The sequence below is a fragment of the Pan paniscus genome, chromosome 5 (genome assembly GCF_029289425.2).
Source record: "Pan paniscus chromosome 5, NHGRI_mPanPan1-v2.0_pri, whole genome shotgun sequence".
Lineage (NCBI taxonomy): Eukaryota > Metazoa > Chordata > Mammalia > Primates > Hominidae > Pan > Pan paniscus.
The window spans coordinates 69,383,964-69,403,431 of NC_073254.2; the positions used below are offsets into that span (position 1 = coordinate 69,383,964).

At 34.4% G+C, this 19,468-nt stretch overlaps 1 protein-coding gene across 1 annotated transcript in view; it reads left to right on the forward strand.

Moving 5' to 3' along the window:
* FAM83B (family with sequence similarity 83 member B) overlaps nucleotides 1-19,468 on the forward strand; it is a 74,567-nt gene that overhangs the window by 48,028 nt on the left and 7,071 nt on the right. The window contains exons 2-3 of the mRNA XM_008954368.5: nucleotides 7,796-7,960; nucleotides 8,936-9,060. Of these exons, the coding sequence (XP_008952616.2) occupies nucleotides 7,796-7,960; nucleotides 8,936-9,060 (290 nt within the window). The remainder of the gene's footprint in view (nucleotides 1-7,795; nucleotides 7,961-8,935; nucleotides 9,061-19,468) is intronic.

A 19,468-nucleotide genomic window follows, 5' to 3' on the forward strand; every position in this document is an offset into this window, starting at 1 on the left:
TAGAGTGAAGTGGGGGAAAGCCTCTTATAAAACCATCAGATCTTGGGAGAACTCATTCACTATCACAAGAACAGCATGGAGGTAACCACCCCCATGATTCAATTACCTCCCACCAAGTCCCTCCCACAACACATGGGGATTATGGGAACTACAATTCAAGCTGAGATTTGGATGGAGACACAGTCAAACCATATCAACATCCTTCTGACATACTGAGAGTTAGATTTTGCAGAAAGTTGGGGGCATTTTAATTGTTTTCTGGTTGAACTAAATATGCTTTGGCATTGCCTCCTCTCTGTCTTCCAGCATCCCCTCAAATGGTGTAACTCCCCGCAGAGCTTCCTCTTATGCTTTGTAAGGTGCATTGTTTGTGTGATCACAGAGCTAGATTATTCTAACATAGGAGAGGCTGAGGGGTCTTGAGCTCATTTTTCCACCACTAATTACTCTGTCCTGACCCTCCAACATCTTGGCTTTGAGGGCCCATGCGTGGGACACTTACCAGACCAAGTTTCAGAAAAAGTAACTTTTCAGGAAGTACTGAGGAAGTTAGAACATGAAAGATTATTGAATTGTTGAAATCAGTAAAAAAAAACTATGGCTTTTCTTTGCAGTTTCTTTTAGGCCTACTCCTCATTCTTTATTCCTCCCAATTCCTTGTAGATTTCCTTATTAGAGCAAAAGTTCCTTTAAAAATCAAAGATGCCTACTTGCACAGAGCTGATATAAAGATTTCCTTAAATTGGACAAAGGTAAAAATGTGATTTATTTTTGTGGTATTAAGTATTTTCAGTTCTATGATATGATGCAAATAATGTGGAAAATAATGTATGCAGATTCCCTTCTGAGTTGCCATACACTAGTATTCATTTTATAAATTAATTTTGCTGTAACAGAACCCAAACATGCCTTTTACATTTCCAATTGACTTTTATTACAATAATCTAGATTTTTCCCCCCACTTTCACCAAGCAAGCTATGTACAATGTACCTTTTAATCCAATTGCTAAAAACTAGTGAGATCTCATTATTTACAAAGTCTAGATAATTAGGATTATAAGTTTCAGGTCTTGTTTGTATCCCCCTAGTAATATATAAATCAACTTTGAATAATAAGTTGCCAAGATGTCTAGTGTGACTCAGTTCTCATGTTTTAATATATATAAATGAAACCCTGTAATACTCTTTTATGATAGTGCTTGAAGTCTATGTCTATTTATATTATTTTATCCATCATAATATGGAGTGAATGAATGGTTATTGAAAACATAGACTTTTGGAACCGGGTACATGCAAGATATTCTCTGGTTCATTTGTTTATTATATTTAGAGGTGTGTGAGACTCAAAGTCATTTCAGTAACTTTCCCAGAATCACTTAATTTATGGCAGACCAAACCAGTAGATATATAGATATAGCAGTTAAGATAGATTCTTAAATATCTGAGAAATTATTAATACATCCATAATGTAAAGCTGTAAGTTACTAAGCAATACTATAGTGCACACAGTATATTATATATAAATTTCATGCAAAATGGATACTCTTACTTAGGCTATAGAAGGATTTGGGCCAAAGGTACTTCTTTATATCAGCCTCATTTTTTTTTTCTGAAATCATTTAGCAGATTGTTTTTGACAGGATTTACAGACTTGGAAATATATGTCCCTTAAGTGATCATTTCCCTTTATCTGTTATTTAATTCTTTAAAGTTTTTCAGTTGTGTTGAATTTTGTTATAATGTTATTGTAGAGCTCCATTAATCTGTTTTTTCAAAATTAGAACTCTCTATGAGTTTTTCTTCCGCTGAAAAAAATAAATCCTCCTATCTCTATTTAGGCAATTACAAAAGAAGTCTGAATAATATTCAGTTGTGAGGGTGATAGTGACAGTTGTGTGACTAAAGAACATTAACCCAAGGTACACCTATATTTCATTAAGTATCTAGGTCATACAAAAGCATATTGCTAATAGCTCTGTATTATAATAGACTTCAAAGGGAAAAACAATGTAGGTTTTAACATAAAATATTGAAAATAGTGAAGCATATTTGTAAGGAAATGCAAGTTTTCAATGTCAACACTGTAATGAATATTTTCTATGAAATGTGTCATTTATTTTCACTTTTCTTATCACTGGTTTCTACCACACTTTTTGGTTATTTGGTGCATTTATTAAATTACAATAAAAATCATACAGAAGGCTTCACAATCTTATGCAATTGTATGACTCATTAGAACTTAGATATTTTCAGTATGCGTATTACTATCAGACACATTTTCCCAACACACAGTTTTGACTAGATATTCTCTTTTCTAGCACTTATATTGGTCTCCAGACCAAATGTAATAATGAATCATATTTTCAAGATCTTTCATAATCTGTATAAATCCTAACTAAATTTATTCCTTACTTGTGAGCATAATGATCTTTGTATTTAACTTTATGTTAATTCAATAAACATTTGTTAGAATATTACCCTCATCTTCTTTTTTACTTTTGCCTCTGTATCTTTGCAGTACTAGCCTTTCACCTTGGATGGCTAAAAATAATTTTGCTCATTATTTACTGCTTATCCATGAAGACCTGTTGTCTCTTTCATTCTACTGTATACCCCCCTTTACAACCATGTACATATAGATTATTGTTTTTCTTTCTCTGAATTACCATTGTATTACTTAACACTTGATTATGTACTTTCCTGAATGGCCTTACATTTTGCAATGCATATGAACTTATCAAAATACCCATTGACTATATATGTAATATATACTGTAGGTGTCCTCCGGGGTCTGGGTCACTTCGGGAAAATTTAGTACTGTAAGAAAGATAAGTGAAGAAAAATGTCCTTGGGTCAGGTTCTCGGAGACCGTTAATACTAAAAGATGTGAAGTTTTACTCAAATCTTAAAAATGACCTGGAATAGCGTTCTGAAAGTTTTCTAAGTCTCATGTTTCCAATGAATGCATTTATTTATTTACCTTTTTGAATTATAATGCAAGAATTGTGAATTCATGACAAGAATTAATGAAGAAGCAAGTACATAATTTAAGAAATATATAATGTCATGGTAGTTTAATGAACACCAATTAATAGAACTGGTTTCTTGATTAATATAATCGATTGATGTACCTTTTGAAAAGCCTTATGCTAATCAGGCATATAATTTTTCTTCAATTATATACAGCCATGTGGCCATGTGTGCAACACAGTGTAATTTTGATAACTAACCAAGCATGTAATAATTTCAGATCAGATTTGGCATACCTCATTTCTAATTATTATTCTTTCCCAGGAATGTAACCCATCATTTAAAAAAAAAAAGTTACATTATATTTTGCCTTTTGCAGCACAGCTAGAAGTTACTGTAGATTTCATGTAATTTTTCCACACATCAAGTGAGAGTACAAAGAAACAGAAGCCCTGAAAAGCAACCTGGCTTGGTTGACATCAGATAAGCTTGTCAGAGATGTGTAATCTAGTCTTCTGGATGCTGATCCAGCGTATTATTTTGTCATGCAAGAAAGACTGTCATTTGTTCTGCGTTTAGTGTGACAGAAACATCCATTGGCTGAGTGACTTCAATTACTTTTTGCAAACAAAATCCTTTATGTATCCTAGTAATGTGTTTTTGTTCACTTCCAAAGTCTAAAGTAATGTGTTACATGCAGACTATCTGGCAAATTAAAAATAAATTTTTAGATATGCTAATTAAAGAATACCATGTTGTACAATACTGTTTCTGTATTCAAAAAATTCTGATTAAAAAAATTAGTGCCAGACTGCACCAGACATATGTTTTTACAAGTTATTTTATAAAATAAATGTGAAATATGGACTTTAAAAATCTTAATGCCTATGTATCATTACACCCCTCATTAATGCATACCTAATGCATTAAATTAATAATTTTGGGTATGATTTTAAGACTTTTTGTATATTTGACATTATGAAAAGTATTCTCAAACACGAATGAGATGGTTATCACTGGTTTCTCCCTTCATCTGGCTCCTCATACCATTTATAAATAAGAAAAAGGTTGTGGGAAGCTACTGGAATGATTGAAATTGTTCTTTCTAGAGAAAATCTGATTGGAGTATGTTTCACAGGTAGTTTGAAGAATGTTATCACAGATAAAATTCAAGCATGGTCCAGTATTTTGTTTAAACACTGTAATTAGCGTAAATAAAATTATTTCATATATTATCCATAACTTTGCTCATCTTCTAACGTATTCACAATGTATCCGTTACATTATGCTGTATATTGCCATTCGCCTATTCTCAGGTCATTCCATTCCCCCTCATTTCTTTACAATTTTTGTTTTCTGGTCTCTGTCACTCTTTTCAACATTATTCATCTGACTACCACCTCTGCTTCTATTTTTGGCTTACCATCTCTAGTATCTGCTAGTAAAAAATATTCTTGTCTTTTTAATTTTTTAATCTTTATGTTATAAAAACTTTCAAAAGTAGGAAGAATAGTATATGGAGCCCTTATGTACAACCAACTAGCTTCAACAATTATCATTCATGGCCATTTTTTTCATCCATTATAATGGGAAGTAAATATAAGGCGTGATGTTTTCATCTGTAACTATATTAACATGTCTATTTTAAAGATAAGATATATATTCAATCTTTAACAATAATTCTTTAATATCTAATGTTCTTTAATGCCAGCAGGATCTAAAATTCATTTATCCTACCTTCATTTCACTGCCTCTCACATTCATGACATCTTCTCTCCTTTCTATATCAAACTTAAAGCCCATGATCAATCATTTCAGCCACTCCATATTATATACACCTTCAATCTCCCTGCCCTCTTTCAATTTGTTACACACTCATGGCAGAACCACAGCCATGGCTAAATCAAATTCTGCCTACTCCATTCCTAGAGGCTTGCCACCAAACAGCGTTGAAGAATAACTCACAACCACATTGACTAGTCCCATATTAAATTTATGACCTGGTGAGTCTTAAAGCTAACCATCAATCATATTATATTTTCTTAGTCTATTTTATTTTCTACTCTCCTAGATGACTACATAGTACCCTTTTCCTCAGATCTCTAAAATGTCTTCTGGAATCTTCACTCTGAGTTGAAGACCAAGCTTGCTTCCCACTACACTGAGAAAATCAAAGAATTCAGAAGAGAACATCCACAGCACCACTGCCATGCTGTCTCCCCCACCAGCATCTGCACCTTTATACTTGGCCCTCTGGCTTCATATAATAGATGACCAGTTACTAGTCTTTACTTTACTTTCTGTGCTATAATTTTCTTTTTTCATTTTTTTTTTAACTTTTGCACTAGACTCTATACCTTATTGCCTACTAAAAGATATTGTTCCAGAAATTCTCCCCTTCTCCACTTCACCTCCCACCTTCTCTTGCACTATTAATTTTACTCTTTACTGTAGCATTTCATTAGCATAAAGACATACCGTTATTTCTCTCACCTTAAAATATTTTTAGATTCTACATATGAGTGACATCACTCAGTATTTGTCTCTCTGTGTCTGCCTTATTTCACTTAAAATAATGCCCTCCGGGTTCATTCATGTTGTAACAAATAGGATTCTTTTTATGGTCGAACAGTATTCATTTATACACACACACACACACACACACACGCACACACCACATTTTCTTTGTGCATCTGTTGATGGACACCTAGATTAAGTCTCTATCTTAACATCATGTTGTACATGATGATTACACACAATTTTATGCCAATTAAAAAATAAAAAGTACAACTTCTTTTGATTCAGCTCTACCCCCAACTACTGTTCAATTTCTCTGCTTCCTATTGTAGCCAAATTACACAAAAATAGTTTTCTGTATCTTCTATATCTAGTATCTGTCCCGATTCTCTCTTAAATGCCTTCCACTGAGGCTTTTGCTGTTCCTTCTCCACTAAAACTATTCTTGGCCTAGCAGTAGGATTTGAACCTCTCAAGTTCACCTTCCTTCTTACAAATGCACTGTCTTTATTGGTGTTCAGTATTCCACCTGCCCTTTGTTTCCTCAGTCTCCTTTGCTGGGAATTTTTCTGTTATTAGACTTCTTAACTTGGAGTGTACCAGGGCTTGATTCTTGGTCTTCTTCACTTTTTCTCCCTTTTCTCTCATACCTTACAGTCAGTCCATCCATAAGACCTTTGGACTCAAAGATATCCAGTATCTGGCTATCTCTTTTCATCCCTGACACTACCATCTTGGTCCTACACACTGTCACCTCTCACTTCTCTTGCACCAGTAGTTCTAACTGGCCTCCATGTTTCCATCCTTGCTACCTTTTTTAAAGCCTATTCTTAACACAGTAGCCAGAACAATCCTTTCAAAACATAACCAGATCATTTCATTACTTCAACTCAAAACCCTTTAATAGCTTACAGTCTTATTCAGAAAAAAAAATACTGAAGGCTTTTAGTGACTTTAAGACATTGTGATAACTCTCCCATTCTCATTTCATTCTTGCTATCTCCTTTCTGTTTTTTGGATTGCCAGAGCAGAGTCGCTGGTTTCCTCTGCCTACAAGAGTCTTCTTGCAGATATCAATGTGGATAATGTCATTTCCTTTAAATTCTATTCAAAGGACACTGTCTCAGAGAGACCTTCCCCGAAACCCCCAAACTCCTCCTGAATTTCCAGGAACCCATGATCCCCTATTCTGCTCTTTTTTTTTTTTCAAAAAACCTATAGCTTGTTACGTAATTGATTTATTTATTATCTTTATTACTTATTATGTCTTCCCCCACTAGAATGTAAGCTTCATAAGGGCGGGATTTTGTTCTTCTTGCATGGCCCATAGTAGGTGGTCAATAAATATGCCTGGCACATAGAAGGTGGACAACCACTTAAATGATTTTTCCCCTTCTGCTAGCATTATTTTACTTTCATTCCAACAATCAACACAGACTCTACATCTTAGGGACCTGTCCTTTAGGGCATTTTCCTTCTAAATTATATCACCTTTTTAATTCACTTTTTTCTTTTGCTTATTTTATCTGCTAAAGTAATTTTAGGCAAGTATAGCTGGCCCTTAAACAACATGGGTGTGAACTGCTTCAATCCACTTTTTGCAGATTTTTTTTCAACCAAACATGGATAAAATACTCCAGTATTTAAGGGGTGTGAAACTCACATATATGGAGTTCCTGCTTTCCATATACGTGGGTTCTTCAGGGCTGACTGTGACTTGAGTATGTGCAGATTTTGGTATATGCAGAGGTCCTGGAACCATTCCCCCAGTAAACTGAGGAACAACTGTATATTTAATTTTTTGGTCTTCAAGTCATCTTATACTCTTTCTCCATCTTTCATCCTTTCCTAGGTATATTTCTATTTCTAGAATATTTTTTTTCTCTGTCTCAGTTCCCCAAGACTTTTATTCTTAATGACTGGTTCAAAAAATCCTACTTTCCCCTGGAAATGCCTCTTAGAAAAATTGTAACACTGGTTTCCACCTTGTCCTGTTTGTCTACCTTACAGGCAGTCTTGAAATCCATGATTTGGATTCGCCCATTTTTCAAAATCCTACTGAAATGCAGATTTCCTTTAAATTAAAGCTAATATGAAAATGACTTAGTGTTACAAATCTGCATATAGTTATTTGCTTATTTTAATATGGTTTATCTTCTGTTTTAGAAAATGAAATGTATGTTTGTATATACATACATATATGTATTTAATTTTTAAAATTTTATCTGACCTTTACTGAAAGTAAGCAATTTCTTAAATCTTTTTCTATCAAGGATCTAAAATTGTTTCATATTCTTATATTTAACAGGTCATTGCTTTAGTGATGGATAAATTTACAGATGTGGACATTTTCAAAGAAATAGTTGAGGCATCAACTCGAGGAGTATCTGTTTACATTCTGCTTGATGAGTCTAATTTTAATCATTTTCTAAATATGACTGAGAAACAAGGTTGTTCAGTTCAGCGTCTCAGGGTAAGAATTCTGTTTTTTTTTTTTCCTCAAGTATTTTATGTGTCATTTTCAACTCAGTCAAATGTAAGGCATCTTAAGGTAGATGAATATAAAACTTAAAAACAAACAAAAAAAAACCTATTTAAGGTTATGGAATGATTGATCACAGAAAGGTCCCCTGTACTTTTTAGAATGCGACTGAAAGCACATCTTCATGAGAGTGTTTGTTTGTTTGTTTTTGAGATGGAGTCTTGCTCTCCCTCCCAGAGTGGAGTGCAGTGGTGCATTCTCAGCTCACTGCTACCTCCGCCTCCCAGGTCAAGCAATTCTCCTGCCTCAGCCTCTCGAGTAGCTGGGATTACAGGTGCCCGCCACCATGCCCAGCTAATTTTTTTTGTATTTTTAGTAGAGACGGGGTTTCACCATCTTGGCCAGGCTGGTCTTGAACTCCTGACCTCATGATCCACCCACCTCGGCCTCCCAAAGTGCTGGGATTACAGATGTGAGCCACCGTGCCCGGCCTTCATGAGGGTTTCATATTGTGCTTTTACTGATTAATATTTAATACATCAGTTTTGCATGCACAGCTTTGAAACCAGTGACTCTGGTGCTTCTATGGTTCAGCATGTATTGCTTATTAGAATCATTTCACGTAGTATTTTCTGTTACTTTTGACTTTTTAAAAGGAAGGTTAATTTTAATTTTAGTTAATTTATCATCAAGGCATTATAACCCAAAAGGGTTTTTTATAGTCAGAGGCTGAGTGATTTTTGATGCCATTCTGTGTAAATATAAAGTGAAATCTCCTATTTAAGCTATGTTGAAATGTATATTTTAAATGATTACTTTCATTAAGGATTTAATATTTGGGAGTTTTTTTTTTAATTACCTCAAGTAAATTTTTTATATTAAGATTCTATCATGATATGGATTTTGGTTTTCAGAATATTCTTTTCCTAGCCATAATGTCTGCTTTTTATTTACATATAATTCTAGAATATTCGAGTGCGAACAGTAAAAGGCCAAGATTATCTTTCAAAAACAGGGGCAAAATTCCATGGAAAAATGGAACAGAAATTTTTGTTAGTTGACTGCCAGAAAGTGATGTACGGTTCTTACAGGTAAGATCATTGTGTTTAATTTCAGTGTTATCAATCGTTTAGATGATTTATTAGTTTCAACTTTTAATATAATCAGTTAAGCTCTTCCTTAAAAGTAAAAAAAAAAAAAAAAAAAAAAAAAGGGAGAGAGAACACTTCCATGGAGATTAGAGACCTAGGTTTGAGTTATGAGTCTGCCACTAAAGAGCATTAAGATCTTATGCAAATCATATAACTTCCTTGAGCTTCAGATTGTTCATCCAGAACATGAAGACATTGACCAATATCTAAGGTTCCCTACAGCTCTATGGTACTAAAAGTGGTTTTGCTCCTTATGGAAACATTACATAGTATGGATTTAGTTACAATCGTTTGTAAAAACAGAAGCTATTTACCACTTTAAATAATCTGGTAAATGGATTTCTCTTATTTTGTATTCTTAAGAATCTGATCAAAGCAGAACTGGCAACCCAGTCCAGGTGAGGCTGGCTCGAGAGTGTAAGCACTGCCCTAATACTCTCTTGTAAATAAGTCCCCTGGCTTCAGTCCTGAATCAGATACATAGTGAGGCTACATAAACAGGAAGATAAAAGCACCACCAAATACCCATGAACTGCTAGGTCACTGAGGCAGGGTAGAGTCATTATTAAAGACTGAGGGAAGAATCCAGAAGAGCTATGGATGTGAACACGACTGTGTAAGGCGAAACCTTTGTCTCCTGTCTTAGTAACAGAAAGTCCATGAGAAGGAGGTATCACATTGAAATGGTGGCCTTGAGCAAGTTACTTTATTTGGTTGCACTTTAGTTTGCTCCGCTATAAAATAAGTCATAGAACTGGCCTCATATCATTGTTGCGAGGATTAAATGAGTTCATGCATCCCAAACCCCTAATGTTAACTATTATTTTAGGACTTGATTTGTTACTTTCTGCTAACTCTCTCTTTAAGCTCGGGACCTTTTTAAAAAAACGTGCTGTTTGGAGTTCCAAATGAAAACATATTAACAGCAGAAAATACAGCTAGTGCTTGAAATTAGTGAGTCCTTTTAAAGACTCATTATATGTGAATATATTTGTCCAGACCCACTTGGTTTTGGAGAGTTTTTAATTGAACTTTTAATTAAAATTGAGAGTTCACTTGACTTGTAGAATCATTGTTATTTAAGCTCATCATAATTAATAGTTTCTATGGTTATTATTTAAGTTTTAAGATTATCTTTGACAGTAAATTTACCTCAGCTTTGTTTTGCTGCCACTAGATATTAATAGTTGCTAGTGTTGCAATGACTGTAGTTGAGCTACTTTTGATTAATGTGGGGGGAAATCAAACAGCAGTGACAAAAAAATTATATATCTCTATCTTTCTGTCTATATCAGAAGCCAGAGGCAGAATTTAAGTTACTATTTATGATAGTAACTATAGAATTCCTAGGACCGTGGATTATAAAAAATTCGTCACAACTCTTAACTAACACTCTATTCTCTGTGTTATCTCAAGTTCATTTTAAATATATTTCTTTAAATAATTTATAGTTGTAATCATTGTCCTTTTTATTTTTTCTGACATTATCATGGACCTTTCCTGTTGCTAACAATATTCGAACGAGATGTGGTAGACTAGTTTTGAACTAGTTTGGTTAAAAGTGAATTTCCTTTTGGTTTAAAAACAGCCTTTGTCCCTCACATTCTGGTATTGCTATTGTTTTCCTCATAGGCAAGTTGAAAATGCCTTCTTCTTTAATTCGGTATTCTTTGCCATGGGATATCATTGGATTCTAAACTCCTACCATTCCTGGAGAGGCCCAGAATCTGTATTTACCACAGTTACACATTGTGTGACAGCTCACTCACATGCTGATGATTTTATCAGGAAAACATGAGGAGTTTTTTCATAACATGATACTAACATTGATGAATGTTTAATAAAGCATTGTCTATAAATCAAACTGAGAGATAATTTTATAGGCTTTTTCATTTTTAATCTCATGAGCTCAATGAAAGTTACTTTCAAAAGACAAATTGGCTGAAGTTGGCACCTCTCAGGTTCCATTTTTAACCACACATAAAAATCATCACAGTTGAGGTCCAGGCTGCAACCAGCATACTGTTACTATTTACATTTGATGGACTTTAAGCCCCCAGCCAGGAACTCGGAATTTTTAAGTCAACTTCATGACTAATATCTGACAGTGTGTGTTTAGTGGAGCTGGGAGTAGACAGTTTTTTTTTAATCCATGAAAATATTTGCACATTTTAAAAAAATCAAATATTACTAAAATATGTGCAGTACAAAACAGTGACTTTTGTTTTCCATCTCTAGCCAACTCTGGTCCTGATCTCCAGATGCAGTTGCTCAATTCTTTTAGTTGGTTCTTCTGATATTTATTTCATCCCTTAAATAACATGATTATGTTATTCTTTTTTGATTTACCAATTTCATATATTATCTTGGCTTTTTATTTTTGGAGAATTGTATTTCCTACCTACTATTCCTTCTTGTCTGCATTATAGTTTTATCACAATTTTTGGTTAAATGAGAAGTCCAGGTCTACATTATTGAAATTGTGTCAAAATGGATCACTGATGAGCCATAGAGTGATGTACGTTTCTTTTTTCGAAACAAAGTTAATAATGGCCATTTTGTTTTTATTAATTGTGTTTGTTTTCTATTTATCTATTGCTACTTCTTTCTCCAGTTGACCACATAGATTTTGCAGCACATGAATGATTTTCCCAAATGCTCAGTTACAACCAACCATCTATGACATCCCATCTGAACTAGCAGGTCCTTAAATTGGAAGCACACCTGGGGGCCTGGTATTTTTCATATTTCTAAGTGATTTGATCCATGATTTCTTAAATCCTGTATTTCCTCATTTTGTTTCCAAGTCTTCATTTTTCTCCCAAGATTGCTCAAGGACTTTTAAATTAAAAAATTTATAATTCTAAGTCATTTATGGCTTAATGTGGGATGGAACTCTAAGTTGAACCATTTTTCCTCCAAATTGGTAAGGTATTACCCCATAATCAAAGTTGCTGCTGAGAAGTTTCAGCAATTATTATTAGTCACATTCTTTTCACGCAGCCATGTTTTCTTTCTTGAACCTTTCAGAATTTCCCTTTTTTCCCTATTTGTTTTTGTTTTTTCTAGTTTCTTGAGGTATAAAGCTAGGTTGTTGTGTGAGATCTTTTAGCTTTAAAAAAATGTTTTATTGATAAAAATACATGTACATATGGTATAGGTCATATTTTTCATATTTTATTACATGCATAGACTAGGTAATATTAAGTCAGAGGAGATATTTTTGCTTTTTTAATATATGTATTTACAGCTATAAACGTCCCTCTTAAGAGTGCTTTTGCTACATCTCATAAATTTTGATATCTTGTGTTTTTATATTCATTTGTCTCAAGGTATTTTCTAATTTCCTTTGTGACTTCTTCTTTGACTCATTGGCTACTCAAAACTGTGTTGTTTAATTTCCACATATCTGTGAATTTTCAAATTTTCCTTGTACCATTGATTTCTAGTTGTGTTCTGTTGCAAGTAAGATACTTTGTGTGATTTAAATCTTCTTTAATTTGTTGAGGTTTGTTTTGCCTAACGTGGTCTGTCTTGGAGAATGTACGATCTGTACTTGAGAAGAATGTATATTCTCCTTTTGTCAAGTGTTCTCTATGTGTTTGTTAGGTGCTGTTGGTCTGTACTCTTGTTCAAGTTGTCTGTGTTCCTTTTGATCTTCTGTCTCATTGCATTCATTATTGAAAGTAGAGTATTGAAGTCTCCTACTAATACTGTGTTGCTGTCTGTTTTCCCTTTCAATTCTGTTAAAGTTTGCTTTGTATATTTAGGAGCTCTGAGGTTTGCTGCACAAATACTTATAATTGTTATATCTTCTTGGTGAATTGACCCCTTTTTTATCACATAATATTCTTCTTTATCTCTTATAAGTTTTTTTATTTTAATTTAAAGCCTGTTTTTCCTGATATTTTTACAGCAATTCCTGCTTTCTCTTTTGGTTACCATTTGCATGGTGTATCTTTTTTTATCCTCTTACTTTTAGCTTATATATGTCCTTAGATCAAAAGTGAGTCTCTTGAAGATAGCATATATTTGGATACTGTTTTTTTTAATCCATTCAGTCAATTAAAGTCTTTCAATGAGGTAATTTAATTCATTTACCTTTTAACTAATTACTGATGGAGAAGGACTTACTATTGTCATTTTTTTTCCGTATGTCTTGTAACTTCTTTGTTCTTTTTTCCCTCTTTTACTGCAGTCTTTTGTGTTTTGTTTTGTTTTTTGCACATATATGCTTTGATTATCATCTCATTTCCTTTTGTGTATATTCTAAAGATATTTTCTTTTCAGTTATCACTGGAATTACATAAAACTTTTTTTTTTTTTTTTTTTTTTTTGAGACGGAGTTTCACTTTTGTTGCCCAAGCTGGAGTCCAATGACACAATCTCGGCTCACTGCAACCTCCGCCTCCCAGGTTCAAGCAATTCCCTTGCCTCAGCCTCCTGAGTAGCTGTGATTACAGGTGTGCACCACCACGCCTGGGTAATATTTTGTATTTTTAGTAGAAACTGGGTTTCACCATGTTAGCCAGGCTGGTCTCGAACTCCTGACCTCAGGTGATCTGCCCACCTCAACCTCCCAAAGTGCAGGGATTACAGGTGTGAGCCACCATGCATGGCCTTACATAAAACATTTTAAAGTAATAGCATTTTATTTTAAACTGATAACTTCAATCACATATGAAAACTCCACACCTTTATAGCTCTATTCCTCACTTCACATAATTGTTGCTCCAAATTACGTATTTATATATTGTATAGCAATGAACACAGATTTAAAGTTACTTTTTATATTTTTCACATTTAAATTCTATGAACCACATCTGCAATAGTACAGGTCACTTCATTTGTCTACATATTTACTTTTACTGGAGAACATGATATTTTCATAAGGCTTTGTGTTGCTCTCTACCATCCTTTTATTTCAACTTAAAAAGATTCACTTTAGCATTTTGTGTAGAGTAGATCTCCTAGTAGTGAACTCCCTCAGATTTCATTTATCTGGGACAGTCTTAATTTCTCCTTCCTTTTGAAGGACAGTTTTGCTGGATTTTTGGTGTTTTCAGTGTTTTTCTTGTAGCTCTTTGATTATGTGGTCCTGCTTCATTGTTGCCTGCAAACTTTCTGCTGAGAAAGTCACTGATAGTCTAATGGAAGCTCCCTTGTATGTGACAAATCACCTTTCTTTTGATGCTTTCAAGACTTTCTGTCTTTGGCTTTAAACAGGTCTGATTATAATGTGTCTTGGTGTAATTCTTTTTGGATTTATCCCAGTTTGAGTTCTTTAAAATTTGTATGTCAATTTTTTTTCCTCAGACTTGGGAAGTTTTTGTCCACTATTTCTTCAAATAAGTTATCTGCTTCTTTGCCTCTCCTCTTTCTGAGCTTCTCATAATGCAATATTGATCTCCTTGGTAGTTCTATAAATTCTTTAGTATATCTTTGCTTTTCTTCATTCCTTTTTTTTTTCATTTTGCTCTTCTGACTCAATTATATCCATGACCTGTCTTCAAGTTTATTCATTATTTCTTCTGCCTGATCAAGTCTGCTGTTGAATCCTTCTAATGAATTATTCAGTTATATTTTTTCAGTTCCAGAATTTCCTTTTAGTTTTATTTTATAGTTTATCTTTGTTGATATTCTCATTCCATTGGTATGTCATTTTCCTGATTTTGTTTACTTGTCTGTGTGTGTGTGTTGTTGATTTTTTTTTTGTTAGTTTTGTTTGTTTTTAGCTCATTGAGCATTTTTATAGCAGTTATTTTAAATATTTAATCAGGCAGCTTGTAGATCTGTGATTCTTTAGGGTCAGTTTCTGGAGTTTTATTTTATTTCTTAGGATTGGGCTGAGTTTCCCTACTTCCTCATATGCCTTGTAATTTTTTGCTAGTATTCAGACATCTTAAAAATAATCAGTCACCTCTCCCAGTCTTTGTATACTGTCTTTGTTCAGGGGAAGACCTTTACCATTCAGCCCGGCCACAGATTCTAGGACCTTTCAAATCTTTTCTGACCTCTCGTTCCCTTGGTGTCTGCCCATGGAACTGCAGGTTTAACATGCTGCTTACCTCTATTTTCAATGATTTCTAAACTCTGGTTCCAATCCTACTAGCACTCAGGTAAGATAGAAGCCAGTCTCTTGGGCTGCACTGAAGACAAGCCAGAATTATGATCCATAGTCTACTCTTTTGTTTCCATCCTGAGGGAGGAACCCCAGTCTGGGGGCTGGGGGAAAAGTTTCTCTCTGTTTGCTTCATGCTGTACCATATGGGGGAGGAATAGGAATGAGCTGGCCAAACATCACAGGTTTTTCAACCTGTATGGCTGGAATATAATGTTCTGGGTGCTCTATCTTTTCAATTGGTCGCTAGCATTTCACAGAGGTCTTCTGTTTCACATATTGTTGTTAACTAGTGTCTCTATGGGGTACGTAGGGCTTGTAACTTTCTAATCTGCCACTTTACTGACCTTGTGTTTGTGTTTTCGGAAGTATTTTTATTTGTAGTTTGTGTCTGTTTCTTCTAGGTGCCATTTTCCAGCTTGTTTTGATCTCTGATTGCATCTAAGCTCTTAAGCTTTATAAGCTGTCTTTGAAACTTTGTTTATTCATCTGTTAATCTTTGTTATGTGTTTATATTTAAGAATGAGGGACTGTAAAGCTGATTAGAAACTGAGCGGGAAATGCTTATCAACGTTTGAGTTTACAGCTGAATGATAGACTGGGGACCTGACAACTTTACAGGAGAATCCCCGACTATCAATATAAATATCACTTATCTGGGGTTTTTCAATGTTTCCAGAGAATAATGTCTTTCTCCAAAAGATTGTCAAAGGAGATGGAATTTGGAATGCAGTCAGAATATGATCCTAACTGAAGATATTCTAGAAGCAGAATGGGAAAGAGAGCTGAGGGTCTGATAAGTCTCATTTTTAGCTCACCTTTATCCCAGTCATGGTTTGTTTAAAGTTTCTGAGTTCAGACTTTCTCTGGATTGGTTTCTGCTGAAGTAAACCTTAGATTCCTGAAAGGGATAGGAAGGAGTGCTTCATGGGAAAGGAAAGAGTAGGGAACCTGGAGGCCCAACTGCTCTATATGAGACTTTCAATCAATCTTCCTGTTTCTCTATTTTCATGACCTTTCTAACCCACCATTTGTAGTACCTTTTGATCCGATGTTGAATTCATAAAGATTCTGCTGGGCCCATCTGGCTTATTCTCATTGCTGCTCACCTCATGCAAACTTCCTCTAAGTCAGCCACCACTTCTCCATCAGATTTCTCTGTTCTAAACATTTATTAAATACTTTCACTTGCTACTTCCCTTTTCCCTTTGCTATCTTTTTAGTATTGTGTAGGAAAGAAAAAGAAATAAACCTGCATGATAATCCAGATTTGATGTAAACCTTTTAAGTTTTCCACCAACATAAACATCTTTGCCTTTTAGTCTTGATTTTGAAACTAATAGTTCATTTATATTATCATTTGTTTATTTACAACTAATGTTTTTAAGTGTTTACAATATGCCAAGCACCGTTCTTAGCCCCTGGGAGTGCAGTCCTAAATAAGGTACACAAGATTGCTGAGCTAAATTTTATTTTAGTGGGCACTGGAGACAGACAAAGGAAGAACATACAAGAAACCATCTGATAGTGGTAATGGGGTATTGTATAAATGAAATCAGGGGAATATGATAAAGCATGATCAGATGGATACTTTGAATAGAGTGATCATAAATGTCTTCTAAGAGCATGTCAGCAGGGGAAGAGATATATTGAAGAGGGAACAATAGATAAAAGATCCTGGGGCAGATATCTGGGGGATAGCAGAAAGGCCAATGTGGTAGGACCACATTAAGCAAGGGAAGAGCTATCCATAGTAAAACTGGAAAGCAGGCAGGGTAGGAATTATCTTAGGCCAGGTAAGGAGCCTGAATTTTCTTTTAAACAAAACAGAAAGTTCTGTGTGGGAGTGTGACATGACCCAATTTGTTTTATGCAAAGATCACTTCTGCTGTTCTGTTGATTGAAAAATGAGCAAATGAGAACACTAAGAGTCAAATTAGCCGATAATGCTAAGACTAGGGTGATAGTGGGATAGGACTGATTTGTGAGAAGTTTTGCAAGCAGAGTCAACAGGACCTTTTGGTTCTGAAAAAGAGGGCATTCAAAGATGACTGCTTGTTTCCTGTCTTGATCACCTGAAAGATGGCTGAGTCACTCACTTAAGCAATACTAGGGAAGAAATAGGTCGGGGAAGGAGGAGTGCTAGATGACAACTTATGAGTCATACATGTGAGGCTTGCAAGGCCCACTAAAATTTTGAGTAGAGATTGGACACAGATTCCAGAGATGAGGAAGAGGTCAGCACTGGCAATACGGACTTCGGACTTCGTAGTTAATGGCATAGAAATCACCTACGATAATAGAGGAATACAGAGATCATTTCCAAGCCCTGAAGCATGTCTGTAGGTTTTCAGATTTACTTACTGAATATATTCAATGAATGTCTTCCTGTTGCCTGAAACTTTATTACAATATTATTTTCTGATTTACTATAGCAGGGAAACTTTTCCAATTGCCACACCTTCACCAACACTGTATCTTCTTAGTTTTCTAACCTCAACACTTGGAAGTTGTTTTTATTTAATAACGTATGGATGTTCTTTTGACATGAAGTCTTTTGGTTCTTTCTTCTTACTACTGGCTCAACATTTTCACTCATTATTCCTATTTCTACTTTGGTTGGGCTCTTACTTTTAAGTCTGTACTACAATAGTACTACAAATAGCTACTAGAAAAAAATAGTTCCTCAAACATCTCTTTCTATTATAATTTATCCAAATTTGGAAACAAATTCTACATAATCAAACTTTCTGTTTTGTTTTCAAGATTTTCCCCACTAGTTCATCAGTCTTTTATATGGCTTCTTTGCTCCAGCTATATATAGTATGTTTTCTGTGTTCAACTAGAACATGACCCTTATTGCATTCTTCCCTTTTCCATATTTCTCCCTCCACACAAATTGTCTTCCCACATCTTTTGTGTCTGAACTGGGAATCTAGTCTTTATCAAAATATTGCAGAACTTCACTTTCTTCTTGGATTTCCTCATACTTGATAGTTCACTGTTCATTCCATTACTTGATGTTTCTAATATTTTGAATTCATACCTTTAGTCAGATTGAAAATTTCTTTAGTTACTTACTTTTATACCATTTCTTTTAAGTCAGCCCAGTGGCATAATAAATATTCCTCCTGTATCATGCTTCCTATAGGCATACTAGATAAAATTAAGCATATCCAAATAACAAGATTCTTAAGTTACATGCTCCTGTTTGTGATATGTAATATTTTGTTTATTTTAAATGTTTAATCTGCACATTCTTTTAATTATTTTCCTGCATTTTTATTGTCTCCTTTATAGAAATAATAAGATGCTTCAATGTGGAGAGTGTCTCTTTTTTCTTTTGTATTAACCCCCATTGTGTCATATACATTACTTTATGCATAGCATAATAGCAATTCATTTATTTTTCAGTTCAGTTGACTGTATATTAAATCATTATATTTTCAAAAATCAGATTTAAAATTTGATATGAATTTTAAAGATAGCTGTTACCTCTAAACTCTAGGAAAGGAATTGGAGCTTCCATAAAGTACTATAAAGTCATACAGACATTAATTTCCTAAAAATTGTATTTTATATTAAAAGATCCTGATTGGCATTTTGACTGGCATGGTTTCTGAGGCCTGCATTTACTAATACTATGTACAGTGAGTACAGTGAAGTCTGCCCTTTAATGATTGAGGCAGCTGGCCACAAATCCTGTTTACAGCTCTTGGCATCCTAAATTACACTTATTGAGTAAACCACAGAGATAACAGTCTGAAAACTTACCGACTCTTAAAATACATGCATTAACACAGCTGTATCTTACATTATATCATGTTATAGCTATGAGACATTGTAGCTATTATGCTGTCCGTATCCTTACATTGGACACGAGGAAAGTGAAGCCCAAGCTCATGTGTCTACAATTCAGCAGAAACCAGGCCTCTCGACTTTTTCTCCAACACTGGCTTTACTGCATTCTGCCAAGATGGTATATATGAAATATAACATCAGTTTTTATGCCACGAAGTTTTGACACAGATGTAAAATACACAGCAAATTTTTCTTTATTTTTTTTAACATTCTATTTTATTTATGTCATTAGTGTTTGGGGAACAGTTGGTTTTTGGTTGCATGGATAAGTTCTTTAGTGGTGATTTCTGAGATTTTGGTGCACCCATCACCCAAGCAGTGTACACTATACCCAATGTGTAGTCTGTTACCCCTCACCCCTCTCCT